Below are 17,909 nucleotides of genomic sequence, written 5' to 3' on the forward strand. Positions count from 1 at the left end.
CCCCTGCTGACTGTGGATCCATGTTGTAAGACATCTGAGTAAGACAGTATAAAACCAGTTCAACTGTAATTTTGAGCTCTCTCTCTCTCCCGCCCCTGTCTCCCCCACACCCCCCACCCCTCCCCCATTATCCCCTTCTCAACAAAACTATTAACGTGGCTTGAGTTCATCTTTAATTAATCAGTGTCTTCATGGTAACTCAAACCCTGTCTCCCCATCCCCATGTACACTGAACAAAAAACAAAAATATTAAGGCAATTAGCAACAATTTGAAAGATTTTACTGAGTTATCAGTCAATTTAAATAAATTCATTAGGCGACACATTCCCTTCGCATAGAATTGATCAGGCTGTTGATTGTGGCCTGTGTAATGTTGTCTCACTCCTCTTCAAGGGCTGTGCGAAGTTGCTGGATATTGATGGGAACTGGGACACGCTGTCGTACACATCAATCCAGAGCATCACAAACATACTAAATGGGTCTCGTGAGTATGCAGAACTGTGGAGGTCCTGGGCTGGCGTGGTTGCACTTGGTCTGCAGTTGTGAGGCTGGTTGGACATACTGCCAAATTCTCTAAAATGAATGAACATTAAATTCTCTGGAAACAGCTCTGGGGGTATTCCTGCAGTCAGCATATGAATTGTGCACTCCTTCAAAACTTGAAACATCTGTGGTATTGTGCTGTGTGACAAAACTTCATATTTTAGAGTGGCCTTTTACTGTCCCAGGCACAAGGTGTGCACCTTGTGTGTCTAATGATCATGCTGTTTAATCAGCTTTTTGATATGCCACACCTGTCAAGTGGATGTATTATCATGGAAAATGAGAAATATTCACTAACAGGGATTTATACAAATTTGTGCAAATAAATTGAGAGAAATAGGCTTTTTGTGTGTATGGAGAATCTATGGGAACTTTAATTTCAGCTCACTTTACATGTTGTGTTTATATTTTTGTTCAATATATTTATACCCAGAGAGATCTTATTATATTACTAGAGGGGCTATGTCATGAACCTTCAAAGTTCTGTAATGAGGCCAAAATTACAGCAATCTTGGTCAGGGAGAAATTCAAAACTAGTCTAATTGGAATGAATGTCAGCAGCTTCATAGGTGATGCATTTCCTGCTTTTAATTATGTAGGAAAATAAAAAGAAAGGCATGTGATGTATCAGAAATTGTTAAATGGAATTATAGTCAATCTAAAATACTGTCATAATTATAAATAGAGTTTATACAGGTTTTATACATATGTTCTGCATAAATAGCCTCTAAAATATACATAAACAGACCATGAATGTCTCAGATGTTGTTTTCTTGGAAAGCTTTGAGTGTTATTATATGATACAATATCAGTACTTGTTGCATTTAAAACTTTCTAAACTCAGTCTTCAACAGATTTGAGCCAGGCTATGGCTGTGGATTGACTGCATCGCTTGAATGGAATGTTGGCATATTGGCAGTTAATTTAAAAAAAAATGGAATTATTCCTCTAAAATTGTCTGGCTAGCTAAAACACATACAGTGTAGATACATTCTTCGCATTCATTGTTTTACACAATATCTTATCACAGCACTGGCAAAGCCATGGTTGACCAACTCCCTGACTAACATTGCTGACCTCTGGACCGTCATAAGAAGGTTCATGTCCATTTTATATTCTAATTCCTAATTCTATGTTTATATCCCTCATCAGAATCGTGCAGGAAGGATTATGTTATTGGAGGATTTTGAAGCGATTGACACATTAATAGGATAGACAACAGCATTAAGTGGTGGGTTAAAGCAGAGGAAAGGGATTCATGCAGGATAAACATGCTTGTCACAGAGACTAGGGGCCAGCACTAGCACTAACACACATATGTGTCCCAATGGAAATGTGGAGCATTGGAGACATGTAAGATGCTCAAAGAGGAATTGTGTGGGGTTTGTGTAGAATCCGTGGATGTTGGTAACTTTTTTAGTTTCACTACCTTAAATGCATTACGTCACAGAGCATCCCTACCTCTGCATATATATATATACACTGCTCAAAAAAATAAAGGGAACACTAAAATAACACATCCTAGATCTGAATGAATGAAATATTCTTATTAAATACTTTTTTCTTTACATAGTTGAATGTGCTGACAACAAAATCACACAAAAATGATCAATGGAAATCAAATTTATCAACCCATGGAGGTCTGGATTTGGAGTCACACTTAAAATTAAAGTGGAAAACCACACTACAGGCTGATCCAACTTTGATGTAATGTCCTTAAAACAAGTCAAAATGAGGCTCAGTAGTGTGTGTGGACTCCACGTGCCTGTATGACCTCCCTACAAAGACCTGGGCATGCTCCTGATGAGGTGGCGGATGGTCTCCTGAGGGATCTCCTTCCATACCTGGACTAAAGCATCCGCCAACTCCTGGACAGTCTGTGGTGCAATGTGGCATTGGTGGATGGAGCAAGACATGATGTCCCAGATGTGCTCAATTGGATTCAGGTCTGGGGAACGGGCGGGCCAGTCCATAGCATCAATGCTTTCCTCTTGCAGGAACTGCTGACACACTCCAGCCACATGAGGTCTAGCATTGCCTTGCATTAGGAGGAACCCAGGGCCAACCGCACCAGCATATGGTCTCACAAGGGGTCTGAGGATCTCATCTCGGTACCTAATGGCAGTCAGGCTACCTCTGGCGAGCACATAGAGGGCTGTGCGGCCCCCCAAAGAAATGCCACCCCACACCATGACTGACCCACCGCCAAACCGGTCATGCTGGAGGATGTTGCAGGCAGCAGAACGTTCTCCACGGCGTCTCCAGACTCTGTCACGTCTGTCACATGTGCTCAGTGTGAACCTGCTTTCATCTGTGAAGAGCACAGGGCGCCAGTGTCAAATTAGCCAATCTTGGTGTTCTCTGGCAAATGCAAAACGTCCTGCATGGTGTTGGGCTGTAAGCACAACCCCCACCTGTGGACGTCGGGCCCTCATACCACCCTCATGGAGTCTGTTTCTGACCGTTTGAGTAGACACATGCACATTTGTGGCCTGCTGGAGGTCATTTTGCAGGCCTCTGGCAGTGCTCCTCCTGCTCCTCCTTTCACAAAGGCGGAGGTAGCGGTCCTGCTGCTGAGTTGTTGCCCTCCTACGGCCTCCTCCACGTCTCTTGATGTACTGGCCTGTCTCCTGGTAGCGCCTCCATGCTCTGGACACTACGCTGACAGACACAGCAAACCTTCTTGCTACAGCTCACATTGATGTGCCATCCTGGATGAGCTGCACTTCCAGAGCCACTTGTGTGGGCTGTAGACTCCGTCTCATGCTCCCACTAGAGTGAATGCACCGCCAGCATTCAAAAGTGACCAAAACATCAGCCAGGAAGCATAGGAACTGAGAAGTGGTCTGTGGTCACCACCTGCAGAACCACTCCTTTATTGGGGTGTCTTTTGCTAATGGCCTATAATTTCCACCTGTTGTCTATTCCATTTGCACAACAGCATGTGAAATGTATTGTCAATTAGTGTTGCTTCCTAAGTGGACAGTTTGATTTCACAGAAGTGTGATTGACTTGGAGTTACATTGTGTTGTTTAAGTGTTCCCTTTTTTTTTTGAGCAGTATATATATATATATATATATATATATATATATATATATATATATATATATATATATATATGTAAATATATGTGTATATTTATACTGTAAATTCCCTCATACGCTACAGTTCTATGCCAAACTATCTATTTGTATATAAAATATGTCAACTTTGTGTAAATTCCTCTGTCTGTTTCTGCGTCTATATGTCGTCTATTGCTAGCAGCACCATATCACCAAGTAAAATGCTGGGTATGTGTAAATGTACTTGGTGAATAAAGGTGATTCTGATCCTGATGCATAGGTAGGCTTCTCTGATAAAGCTATGGAAAGCTACTAAATGTAAAGCATGCAGATCAGCAACACTACAGTATAGCCCAGAAGCAACTGTTCTGCTAGAGCTAAAGAAAGTAGAGCAAACACACCATTTATGGAGTCTCCTTCTCATGGTATATAACACTAGCGTGGAAATGATAGAAGTTAATTCATGCAAATAGATCTTTCTCACTCTCCAAGCTCAGGATCTGAGTGTTTTGTCACCTGGTCATTCTGTTTCCCATTATGTTTTTGAATCATCTCTCAGCTACCTCATTCAAAACGCAAAGTTCATTTGCATAACAGTCTGTGGGGAATCGTCATGTAAATGTGTGCACGATTGCAGTAATTGGCACCATGCGAGAGCATGGATTGTCTGGATGACATTTTAGAACGCTGGAAGAGTCAATGAGGGAGTTTGATCAATCTCGCCCGGGCAGAGGTATAGGCATGTTATGTGTCAACTAAAAGTTGATTGCATTCGATTTGGAATTGGGTTGCCTCCCGGTCGTGAGCCAGGTGCTCCGTTCATAGCCCAACACGAAGATGGCTTCAAAACAAAAGTGACGTAATTAAGCACGTGTAGTAATTAGTAGGATTCTGTGTTTTCCCATGCAAAAGTGATTGCTTTTAATAAAAATGCTTTATCTGCCTTCCCAATGAAAAATATAATAGAAAATTCAAACATTTATTTTATGGAAAAGAGATGTTGTATGTTTCTGGTCGATGCACCATTGTTGACAAAAATTACCTAGTGGCTCAGATTTGCCTATTGTTCCATTTGAGAATGGTGCTCCTCCCTCCCTGCATTTGCCCGATGACCTTGCCCAGTGCCCTGCATAATCGAATCCGCCCACTGGAACTATCCAACCTTCTGATGGACACAGATTGTGGTAAAGATATTATTCCTTAGGAGGACTGAACCCTCTGCCATGGTGTTATTCAGTTCAAATCCAATAAAATGTTATTGGTCACATACACATAGTTAGCAGATGTTCAAATCAAATTAAATGTATTTATATATCCCTTCTTACATCAGCTGATATCTCAAAGTGCTGTACAGAAACCCAGCCTAAAACCTGAGAAATTATGTAATTTCTCCACGGATCAGTCTGGCCAACTCCATTACAAATGTACAGGTAACTACCAAAATAATATGGAAACACTTGAGTAAATGAGGGATACAAAGTATATTGAAAGAAGGTGCTTCCACACAGGTGTGGTTCCTGATTTAATTAAGCAAATAACATCCCATCATGCTTAGTTAGGGCCATTTGTAAAAATCCCGGGCAGGCCATTATTTTAGCTACCATGGCTATGCCCCCTTAGGATGACAATGCTGCCATCCACTGAGCACGAATGGTTTGAAGAGCATGAAAACGATGTAAGCCATATACCATGGTCGTCTCAGTCACCAAAGAATAATGCCTGCCAGTCCATGACAGCCTGTCCAGCCAAGCCAACCATCTCAGCAGGACACACGCTCGCACGCACACACACACACACACATATGCATACACACATCCACAAAGGCTTTCTCTATTCCAGCGCTGCCTGCTGGAAAGCCATATACAGCTGTGTCAACACTTTGAAAATATACAGCGCAGTAAATCTGCACCGGAAATGTTGTCTTTGCATCTCAAATGAACTTCTATCATCTCTATTTGTTCTTCCTCTAACAAACCCCCTCTAGCTTTACCCTTCCCTGGTTACTTCATGGATTATAGTCATAAACCGTATCTCACTCTTCTATAATGGTGGCAGAAGGATTCCCTACTGTGTATGCAACCTCATTGTTGTATGTAAGCCAGAGGCTCTTGCTGTGAGGCTGCCTGCATGAAAATAGACCTACTAATGAAAGTACATGATCATTAGGCTGTTTGTGTGAAAAACGTATTTTGTAATGAGTTGTTTAACGTATGGAAGCACATTCATCAACCAGCAGCAGAGTTCTTTGTTGTTGCATTATTAATCAGCAACCAGGACATTTTCAGTGAGAAAAAATTCAGCCATAACCAATAACCACCGTTTCAGTGATGCGTCCTGCTCAACTGTGTACTGTGCCATTTCGCAAACACACCTCAAATACAAATCAGATCCAAATTAAATTATACAGTAGAAGGAATGTTCCTGTTTGTAGGGGGATGGGAAGTGTCCTGTCCAGCAGGTGTCCTGTCCAGCAGGTGTCCTGTCCAGCAGCCTTGCTCTACTTTAGGTCTAAGGTCATCACATTGTGAGAAGGAAGGATGTCCCCCACATTTCCCTTTCCCTCCAGCTCTGTCTCCCACTCCCTCGTCTGACCGTTTCACCCTTTCCCTCCCTCTGTGAGAAAGGAAGCTTATCACATTCACTTCACTGTGTGTGGTGTAGTGGGTCGACACACATACTCAGATGTTTTCATTTGCTTTAGAACTACGGTGGAGTACAGTAGTTCTTGGAGAGTAGATGGGCATGCTTTTTTCTATGTCCGATGAGTCTGAGCTATGAGCTACCCCCTAAACGTTGTAAGAAGAAAACACACAAAAGTTACTGTAAAAAGACACTGATTTGATCTAATGAGTGTGGATGTGGATGGCTGATCTGTGATTTGTGACAAGACAGGTGGTTCATCCTTAAACTCAGCTGACTTAGTGACTCATCACTTTCCACATTCCGGGAATCACTGCCATGAGATTCAATCTGATTTCTCTGTCAATGAACCGATTCTCACAACTATTCAACCATGGTTGTTGAGTCTAATGCCAGTCATGGACATGCAGCAACATTATGTGGACACTCAGGGAGAGTCCCTAAAACTCACAGAGTGACTGGAGATGCGATAATCACAGTATTTCCTGGACAGTTGACTGAGACTCAGCCAGTTGGTTGTAGTCAAGAGGAGCCCCATTATAACCTTCTGGGTCACCTAACATGTTATCTTGCTCAAATATGTTGCCTAGACTTTACCAAGAGCAGCAATAGCGCAAGATATACTAGCTGAGGAAAACATGTCTGTGTGTCCCCTACTGTTTTAGAAAGTAATGTTCATCAATATTGGTCCATTGGAGAACAGAAATCAAACATGAGCTTTGGTCTGACTCCACAAATTCTTCAAAAGGGAGCAACATTTCATGCAGAAATTGGATATATTCTCGCTGTCTTCTTGAAAGAAGGAAGTGTACATCTCATAGACAGAACAGTGTGCAAGAGACTGAAAAGGCAGCATCCAGATAGCAGTGAGGGCTTGCTAGTGGGGTGGGGGGAGGCTGTGTAGCAGCCCTCAGTTCAGCTCCCAGGCAGGGTGGCAGATGAATATTATCATATATGACGGCTCAGCACAGCCTAAGTTAACTCACACACACAAATGCGCATGCACACACACGCACACACACACACGCACACGCACACGCGCACGCGCACACGCACACGACACACACACACACACACACACACACACACACACACACACACACACACACACACACACACACACACACACACAGACACACACACACACAGACACACAGACACACACACACATACAACCACACACCGGACCATGTTAAATCGGTCAGCTTCCCACCATTCCCCAGGACTGATGCCTTAGTCTGACAGACATATGCTGCCTCAGGGAACATGACAGCCTCCAGCTAAATATGGAATGAAGAGCATCATGTGGATGTTCCTTTAGCCTCTGATTGTCAACAAAAACATAGCATTTAAGTTGGACAGTTTGGTTTGGGGTGGGGGGATCAAAATGTATCATAAATCCAAGACAATAAAGTCATTTGAAAATGAAAAAAGGCGACAGAAATGTCATGGGGGGGGATGGACTTCAGCTCTACCTTAGCAACGACAATGGATTGAGAGATTTGAGACCCATTACATTAGTTTTTATTGATTTCAAGAAAGAGCAGGAATTGTGTCTGATTGAGAGTGCTTTTCATTACTCCACCCTTCCACAACCACACACAGCAACATTTTTAAAGGGAGTAAAACTGGGGGGGAAACAGAGCCTTTCCTGGACCAGGCCGGACATCTGTTCTCAACACAGGAAATCATTCTCCAAAATGGAGGCCCCACACTGTCTCCCTGTGTGTGTGTGTGTGTGTGTGTGTGTGTGTGTGTGTGTGTGTGTGTGTGTGTGTGTGTGTGTGTGTGTGTGTGTGTGTGTGTGTGTGTGTGTGTGTGTGTGTGTGTGTGTGTGTGTGTGTGTGTGTGTGTGTGTGTGTGTGTTGGATTGAACTCTAGATCTATTTTTTCTCTCTGTTCTTCTCCTTTGATGAGTGGTCCTCAGTGCATCATTTAAACCAGCTAGCAGTACTCTCTGCATCACAGGCATCCTCTGTTGTAGCTGAGATAAAACAGCTGTGTCACAGTGGAAGAGAAAGAGAGGGAGAGAAATAGAGAGATAGAAGGAGAAGGGAAAAGAGTGAGGAGAAGTGGAGAAGAAGAAGGGGGGAGAGAGAGAGAGAGAGGGGGAAAGACAGGGCGAGAGAAGGAGTAGGAGAAAGAAAGGAGCGTCAAGGGGAGGTTTGATTTGGTGTGTAAAGGAGGATGGGATTGAGTCTATATTGGCCTAACCTCTGTTCACTGTCTTCTGATACAAACTTCATCATCTCCCAAATCTGACACATCATGTACAGTACTGTAGGACTTGCCCTAAGGAGATAACCCCTTAAACTCCTGGAAGATTCTCAACTGTGTCACAAAAAAAGTTTTCTCCCCTTAAGTTTCTTTATAATATTGCGTGATTTGAAATCTAAACTGCTTTGTGCTTCTAGCTAAGGGAGGCCTCTGCATATCAATAGGACTGTATGGGGTCTTTCTGTGAATTAGCTGTAACCATCCACGCTCAAAAGCAGGGAGGAATCTTCATTTGTTTACCCCTGCAGCCTTTGTGAGAGGACCATTCATTTTCTGTTCCAGTAAACGCTTGTCGCATGTTCATTACAGACAGCACAGTTCTATCATTATCCTGGTCAGATAACCATCTGTCAGTGATTGCATAAATGAATGTGAATATCATAATTTGTATGATCCTATATTATATTGTGTGGATACCATGATCCATATCATCCTATGCACTTTACACTACATAACCAAATGTATGTGGACACCTGCTCGTCAAACATCTCATTCCAAAATCATGGGCATTAATATGGAGTTGGTCCCCCCTTTGCTGCTATAACAGCCTCTACTCTTCTGGGAAGGCTTTCCACTAGATGTTGGAACATTGCTGCGGGGACTTGCTTCTATTCAGCTACAAGAGCATTAGTGAGCTTGGGCACTGATGTTGGGCGATTATGCCTGGCTTGCAATCGTGGTTCCAATTCATCCCAAAAGGTGTTCAATGAGGTTGAGGTCAGGGCTCTGTGCAGGCCAGTCAAGCTCCTTTACACCGATCTCAACAAACCATTTCTGTATGGACCTCGCTTTGTGCACAGGGGCATTGTCATGCTGAAACAGGAAAGGGCCTTCCCCAAACTGTTGCCACAAAGTTGAAGGTACAGAATCATCTAGAATGCAATTGTATGCTGTAGAGTTAAGATTTCCCTTCACTGGAACTGAGAGGACTAGCCCAAACCATGAAAAACAGTCCCAAATAACAGTTATTGTCCTGCCAGAGGCAGTTTGGAACTTGGTAGTGAGTGTTGCAACCGAGGACTGACGATTTTTACAGGCTTCAGCACTCGGTGGTCCTGTTCTATGAGCTTGTGTGGCCTGTTCCTAGACATTTACACTTCACAATAACTGAGCTTACACTTGACCAGAGTAGACATTTGATGAACTGACTTGTTGGAAAGATAGCATCCACGTTGAAAGTCACTGAGCTCTTCAGTAAGGCCATTCTACAGCCAATGTTTGTCTATGAAGATTGCAATGCTGTGTGCTCGATTTTATACACCTGTCAGCAACGGATGTGGCTGAAATAGCTGAATCTACTAATTTGGGGATGTCCCTTTACTTTTGTATATATAGTGTATGTGTATTCAATGTGTGTTCGTATACTATACTATACTACTGTTTGTATACTACGTAGGACTAGCCTAGATATCATGATATGATAAAGAGAAAGAGAACGAATTTTAAAAAAGGTAAAACATTATGAGGGTATATTGCCTTTGTGTAAGAGAAGCTGTAAGAGAAAGTCATACCAAGTTAAAGGAACAATCAATGCTGACTGACTTCCTCTTAAAAAAAAATACATGTTTTTTTATTGTCACATAAACCAGATAGGTGCAGTGAAATGTGTTGTTTAGCAGGATCAAGCTGTAGAACTACGGCACCCCTGGAGCAAATTAGGGTGAAGTGTCTTACTCAAGGACACATCAACAGATTTTGTACTTTGTCGGCTCAGGTATTCTAATCAGCAACCTTTCGATTACTGACCCAACACTCTAACCACTAGACTACCTGCTGCCCTTTCTAATTTCATTATGTAATAGTTATGTCATGGCTGTTCTACTGTCAACACGCGTCAGTGTGGAAATGATGTAAGGGGTGTGGTGAAGTGAGGTCAGTTTTCCATAATTGTTACACAATCCTTTGGCAATCCATGAAACGGGAGCGATCCAATGTATTCCCATCCTCACAGTATGGTTCATGGGATAACATTCATTGTGTATCAGTAACTAAGGAGAGATGGGAAAAGGCAAGAAGTAGTGTAAGCCAACAGTATGGGGCCAAATTAGATTGGTTTTATACTCTAAGGGATTGGATCTGTCCCAAGACTTGGTTGTTTTTCCTTGGAAACCCATTTAATTCTCACTGTATGCTGTCTTTCATCCTATCGGTGAATTCACCAATTTGTAAGTCGCTCTGGATAAGAGCGTCTGCTAAATGACTTAAATGTAATGTAATGTATCCACTCCTCCTCCAAACCCTGAAGCAGTAGGTCTAAACCAGCCGTAACAACAGAGCACCCTCCCCTCCCTTGACCCTTCCGATCTGTACAATGGCTCTTCCTCTCAACTGCCATTGTGCAATGACATGAGTCCTCTGGACGTGTAGGTGGACTTAACATGTACTCCTGTGAGTGAGTCACACGTGCCCTTGCAGGTCGGATGCACTGAAGTCATGATGTCAGTACTTTGTTGAGGATTGACAAGAGGAACTGCCAGGAGTTCCTGTAACAATCTGAGTATATATAATAATTTACTATGTTTAACTGTTGGTTTAATCTGTGATGTCACCAGTAGGAGGAGCCTCTAACATTCCCCAAAGAAATAGGAGAGATACAGCAGACACTTTGATTTGATCCTTAGAGCCAACACTCTGAGAGCAATTCAATATTCGTGTCATGCATGATGCCATTTGATTATGCATTTGCATTTGCAAATTCCAAACACATTACGAAAGATGAATATATTAATGTCATTATCACCAAATGACAACAGGGGCGTAGGCACCGGTGGGCCTGGGTGGGTGCAGAGCCATCCACTGGAAAGCCAATCCCACCCAATCAGTGTTCAGTGTTCCAAACGGGACATTAATTGTTATTTTACCTGAGTACAGCACTAGACTTGGGCAGGAGCTCACCAGGACCAGCACCGCAAATGTTATTCTGCTTGAGTTCCTGCACCTCCTATAGAATATTAGTGCAATAGTAAATATAAACGGTACCTGCACCCAAAATGAGTACTGGAACCTATTTCAATCCAAGTCAAGCACTGGCTTAAACACACATACACCCTCAGATGGAAGGGGGAGGGTAGGTGGGGAAATGAAAGGGATATTGGCAATAATAATAATACATTTTATTTGGCAGATGCCTGTCAGGACACTCAAGGACATCTTACATCAAATCTAGTGCTGTACATAAAATCAATAATTTAGGCCTATGTAATGAATTTGAATTATGCTTGATTATTTACTGGGAAAAAAAAACACTAAAAACAAATTGTAAAAAAAAACAATCAGCTTAAAAATGTGCAAAATAATGGGCAGGTTCTGGCACTTGTCACTTGCACTGATATCATGTGCAGTAAACAGTAGCCATCACTGTGTAGGCTTGGCTGTGTATGCTTGGCACACTGTGTAGGCAACTCCCCATTATCTATCTAGCTAAGACTCACTAGCCAACTTGGCTAGCAAAAACAAGTACAATGGCTCAACAAAGCTCACAGTTAAATTTTTTGTTGGAGAAAATGTCAACTTATTTGATATCAGTGATTTTGCCATAAAGGGCCCCGAGTCCCTCTCTATATCAATCACTGATCGCATTGATCTAATCAAGCGCATTAAATACAGTTTCATTACATTCAGAGACAATGATCAGCACTACAACGCTGTTTTCTCTGCTAACGCAAGCAAAGCAAGCGGTACCAGAGCGCCAAGTCTAGGTCCAAAAGGCTCCTTAACAGCTTCTACCCCCAAGCCCCCTCCCTTTGTTTTTACGGTGTTACTCGCTGTTTTATTAAAACTGCATTGTTGATTACGGGCTTGTACGTAAACACGGTAGGGTCTACACCTGTTGAATTCGGCGCATGTGACAAATACAATTTGATTTATTAAAGATTTTCAGAAATCATGAAATACGCTTCACTTCGACTCGAATTTTATTGGAAATATAACTTTGCCCTATGCTTCTCCACCCATGCGCTATAGTTTGGCCCTATAAGCATTTAATTGATATCACACAATACATTGTAGGCGCACTTGGTCTCCTGAGCCCAGCAGAGAATTGCACTCGGATTTTGATTTATAAAGTGATCTCGACTAAGAAAAGGTTGGTGACCACTGTTCTAGTCTATATAGGCTATGGCTGCCTATTGTGATTATTACTGTTATATCAGGGTATTATGTTCTAATCTCAAAGTCTATTAATTATAGGCCTATGGTTTATTATGTTTCGGGTCTATGTGAGTCCTATGAAATGAAAGAATCTTGGATTTCAAGACTATCTAGTCTGTAATGCGAAATTACATGTCAGATGGTTTGTTGTGTTAGATCGATTACAGTAGGGTATAGGGTAGGCTATGTTTTTATGATAATTTAATGATGATTTGAGTGCCCAAATTGTGGTCCACCTACATTTTTGCTGGCCCCGCCATCAACGGATTTCTGCCTACAGCGCCGAATGACAGTTTAAGCTTGTTGCGCCAAATAGAGACTTTATCTTCTATCAGTGCAATTTGTCTTAAGTTTTTCATATGTTTTTAATATATATATATATATATTTATTAAATATATATAAATATACATGGAACTAATGAAACATTTTTTGAGGGTGAGGGGTTGTCTGTCACCACCGGGGCGGAGCGGAGTGATGACGTGTGGTAAACGTTTAGCCATGTAGAGAATCCGCTTTCCTTTGCATTGCATTGGACTGCATTGGAGTAGGTTGGCTAACCTGGATAGAGAGGGATGGTAGTGGCAGGATAACTATTATCATCGGATTTAATACATCCAATTCTTGGAAACGTTTCTTATACATTTACATATGTAATCGTAATACATGGATGTTTATTTGGTGGTACCCGAGATTTCTCATGAAGGTAGGCTTTTTTGTTATTAATATATTCTCGCTGTTGCATTTCGACTGTGCACAGCTCAGCTCCCTGTGAGTCGTCGGTCTGTCATTACAGGATATAGATCGTAGCCTATCTACCTTTTATAGACAGTAATAAAAACACATCTACCTTGACATCTAAACTTGACCCACCGATCTGATTTCTGGACTGTCTCATCACGGCATTCACGAGATGGACGAAGACAATCAAGGTAAGACCCACGATGATTCAATCACCGTCTCTCTTTCCCTCTCTCTCTCTTCCATCATCTGCTGTGATGTGTGCATGTACTGATAGGGACTATATGATATGCGCCGTAAAGCATGAGTCGAGGCATACAACTGTAACCACCAATGCATGCATTTAATCATCAGCAATTGATCTTGATTTTCCTTCAACACTAAGGTGTTAAGAAATGCAATGGTATTTTATCAACTGTTGTCAGACATGGGGCTACATCTGGGGTAGGGTATAAAGATACCTAGTGGAGGATGGTTACTGTTCATATTTCTTAATCATCAGGTGGGACAAGAAATTATGATTATCCATCAAATAAGAGGGTATATCGTAATTGACCTCAGTGTGAGGAATGCATAAAAACGCATGCAATGTTTAGTGCTTCTTCGACAAAATTCGTCTGTGTTTAATGTCGCTTTGAAGTTTGTGCTGGAGCTCTAGCTACGCTTCGCTTCTTTCCATTATAAAGCAATTATATTGAAACAGCCGCTCAAGGCCCTGGACGTGTGAAAAAGATAAGATAAAGGTATCATTTTTAAACCAGGAACGCGAACTTTTGCAACATTCATTAGATCATTCAGAGTGGTATCCGTTCCAAAGTCATTAAAGTCATTAAAACACGTTTTTCAACCACTCCACAAATTTCTTGTTAACAAACTATAGTTTTGGCAAGTTGGTTAGGACATCTACTTTGTGCATGACACAAGTAATTTTTCCAACAATTGTTTACAGACATATTATTTCACTTATAATTCACTGTATCAGAATTATAGTGGGTCAGAAGTTTACATACACTAAGTTGACTGTGCCTTCAAACTGCTTGGCAAATTCAAGAAAATGATGTCATGGCTTTAGAAGCTTCTGATAGTCTAATTTCCATAATTTGAGTCATTTGGAGGTGTACCTGTGGATGTATTTCAAGGCCTATCTTCAAACTCAGTGCCTCTTTTCTTGACATGGGAAAATCAAAAGAAATCAGCCAAGACCTCAGAAAAAAATTGTAGACCTCTACAAGTCTGGTTCATCCATGGGAGCAATTTCCAAATGCCTGAAGGTACCATGTTCATCTGTACAAACAATAGTACACAAATATAAACACCATGGGACCACGCAGCCGTCATACCTCTCAGGAAGGAGACGCATTCTGCCACCTAGAGATGAACGTACTTTGGTGCGAAAAGTGCAAATCAATCCCAGAACAACAGCAAAGGACCTTGTAAGATGCTGGAGGAAACAGGTACCAAAGTATCTATATCCACAGTAAAACGAGTCTTATATCGACGTAACCTGAAAGGCCGCTCAGCAAGGAAGAAGCCACTGCTCCAAAACCGCCATAAAAAAGCCAGACTTCGGTTTGCAACTGCACATGGGTACAAATATTATACTTTTTGGAAAAATGTCCTCTGGTCTGATGAAACAAAAATAGAACTGTTTGGCCGTTATGACAATCGTTATGTTTGGAGAAAAACGGGGGCGGCTTGCAGGCGAAGAACACCATCCCAACTGTGAAACACGGGGGTGGCAGCATCATGCTGTGGGGGTGCTTTGCTGCAGGAGGGACTGGTACACTTCACAATATAGATGGCGTCATGGGGAAGGAAAATTATGTGGATATAATGAGGCAACATCTCAAGACATCAGTCAGGAAGTTATAGCTTGGTCGCAAATGGGTCTTTCAAATGGACAATGACCCCAAGCATACTTCCAAAGTTGTGGCAAAATGGCTTAAGGACAACAAAGTCAAGGTATTGGAGTGGCCATCACAAAGCCCTGACCTCAATCCCATATAAAATTTGTGGGCAGAACTGAAAAAGTGTGTGCAAGTAAGGAGGCCAACAAACCTGACTCAGTTACACCAGCTCTGTCAGGAGGAATGGGCCAAAATTCACCCAACTTATTGTGGGAATCTTGTGGAAGGATACACAAAACATTTGACCCAAGTTAAACAATTTAAACGCAATGCTACCGAATACTAATTGAGTGTATGTAAACTTCTTACCCACTGGGAATGTGATGAAAGAAATTAAAGCTGAAAGAAATCATTCTCTCTACTATTATTCTGACATTTCACATTCTTAAAATAAAGTGGCGATCCTAACTGACCTAAAACAGGGAATGTTTACTAGGATTAAATGTCAGGAATTGTGAAAATCTGAGTTTAAATGTATTTGGCAAAATTAAATGTAAACTACCGACTTCAACTGTATTTAAGTGACAGTGCTAAACTACACCCTATGGCACCCCATAGGTCTACTGCTTTCATGATACAAGAGAAAACCCACACACAGTATATTTTAACCCCCCCCCAGGAGGGGTGAGATACACACACTTATACAATCTCACACACAAACACCAAATCCAAACAGGATAATCTTCCAGCCCCATCCCAAGGCAGGGGGCGAAGGCCATGTAAATGTGTTGTAAACATTTGCCTTGAGAAGAGAAGCAGAATAACTGTTTGGCAGTTAAACTGTGAGAGATTAGCAGATGCTGAAGAGGGGACCCTCTACATATCTCACCCCTCTTCAGCCCACACTGGTCCATCCTGTTTCTGTAGTGTAGTGTTAACCCTTTTCATGCTCTACATAACCCCTGCCTGGTTAAATTAAGGTTTAAGGGCAGAAGGTAGCCTAGCGGTTAAGAGCGTTGGTTTGAATCCCAAGCCTACTTGATGAAACATCTGCCAATGTGCCCTTGAGCTAGGCACTTAACCCTAGTTGCTCTGGATAAGAGTGTCTAGTAAAATGTGTGTGTGTGTGTGTGTGTCTGCTCAAATCATACTGTACACTATGCTGGCATCCTAAATTTCCCCCTGGTAGTCAGAGAAGCGCTGGTTAAAATGCCTTTTTAATTCAAGCTAAAACCCTTAAACTCAAATCAGTGCTGTGCAGAGTGTAATGCTTCATGATGTCATGGAGCTGTACTGTGTTGTGCAGCATATGGTCAAAGTTGGGGCATAATTTGTTCTGCCTCCGTTTACTGCCTGCTAAGAAGGAGAGGGAAAAAGGGACATGATATAGGATTAGTTCATGTTCTTATATGTGCTGATAGTGAGCATGCATACTGCCTCTCATAGGAGAACAAACAGAGATAATTACACAGAAGAACATAACGCACACACACTCCGGCACACTCTGAGAAACTAGGGCAGTGAGTAGAGTAGAATATGGAATTCATTAATGCATGTTTACTCCTACTTCTACACACTTGGCACACTCCTCTGTGCTGTTTACATGCCACAAGACAGACGTCTGCGCTCACATTGTGTAAAACAGACCCTAAATCACAAGTGTTGTATGGCACAAAGTCTATTTTATAGACTCATTGTGTAGTTAGGCTGGTAGAGTGAAAGCAGAAATGAATACATTGTAGGCCTACAAATTGTCCAGCACTCACTTGATGCTGGTTGTGGGTTTTTAGAGCCTCTATTTCCTCTCGTTTCTGTAGGGACATTTTCAGCTTTGCATTTGTCAGGGGGATAAAGGAAAGTGCTCTGTATGAGTGGTGTTTTTACTAAGTGTTCTGTTTGAATGGTGTTTTTACTAAGTGTTCTGTTTGAATGGTGTTTTTACTAAGTGTTCTGTTTGAATGGTGTTTTTACTAAGTGTTCGGTTGGAATGGTTTTTTTTACTAAGTGCTCTATTGGAATGGTGTTTTTACTAAGTGTTCTGTTTGAATGGTGTTTTTACTAAGTGTTCTGTTTGAATGATGTTTTTACTAAGTGCTCTGTCGGAATGGTGTTTTTACTGTGTTCTGTTTGAATGGTGTTTTTACTAAGTGCTCTGTTAGAATGGTGTTTTTACTAAGTGTTCGGTTTGAATGGTGTTTTTACTAAGTGCTCTGTTGCAATGGGTTTTTTATTAAGTGCTCTGTTGGAATGTTTTTTTATTATTAAGTGCTCTGTTGGAATGGGGTTATTACTAAGTGCTCTGTTGGAATGGGGTTATTACTAAGTGCTCTGTTGGAATGGTGTTTTTACTAAGTGCTCTGTTGGAATGTTTTTTTTTACTAAGTGCTCTATTGGAATGGTGTTTTTACTAAGTGTTCTGTTTGAATGGTGTTTTTACTAAGTGCTCTGTTTGAATGGTGTTTTTACTAAGTGTTCGGTTTGAATGGTGTTTTTACTAAGTGCTCTGTTGGAATGTTTTTTTTTTACTAAGTGCTCTATTGGAATGGGGTTATTACTAAGTGCTCTGTTGGAATGGGGTTATTACTAAGTGCCCTGTTGGAATGTTTTTTTTTTACTATGTGCTCTGTTGGAATGTTTTTTTACTAAGTGCT

General features: G+C 41.6%; 1 protein-coding gene across 1 annotated transcript in view; it reads left to right on the forward strand.

Annotated features, from left to right (window-relative positions):
* Positions 1-13,210: 13,210 nt before the first annotated feature.
* LOC135523642 (cytohesin-3-like) overlaps positions 13,211-17,909 on the forward strand; it is a 52,655-nt gene continuing 47,956 nt past the window's right edge. Inside the window, exon 1 of the mRNA XM_064950450.1 lies at positions 13,211-13,602. Coding sequence (XP_064806522.1) covers positions 13,584-13,602 — 19 coding nt within the window. The 5' untranslated portion in view covers positions 13,211-13,583. The remainder of the gene's footprint in view (positions 13,603-17,909) is intronic.

The sequence above is a fragment of the Oncorhynchus masou genome, chromosome 31, assembly GCF_036934945.1.
Source record: "Oncorhynchus masou masou isolate Uvic2021 chromosome 31, UVic_Omas_1.1, whole genome shotgun sequence".
NCBI lineage: Eukaryota > Metazoa > Chordata > Actinopteri > Salmoniformes > Salmonidae > Oncorhynchus > Oncorhynchus masou.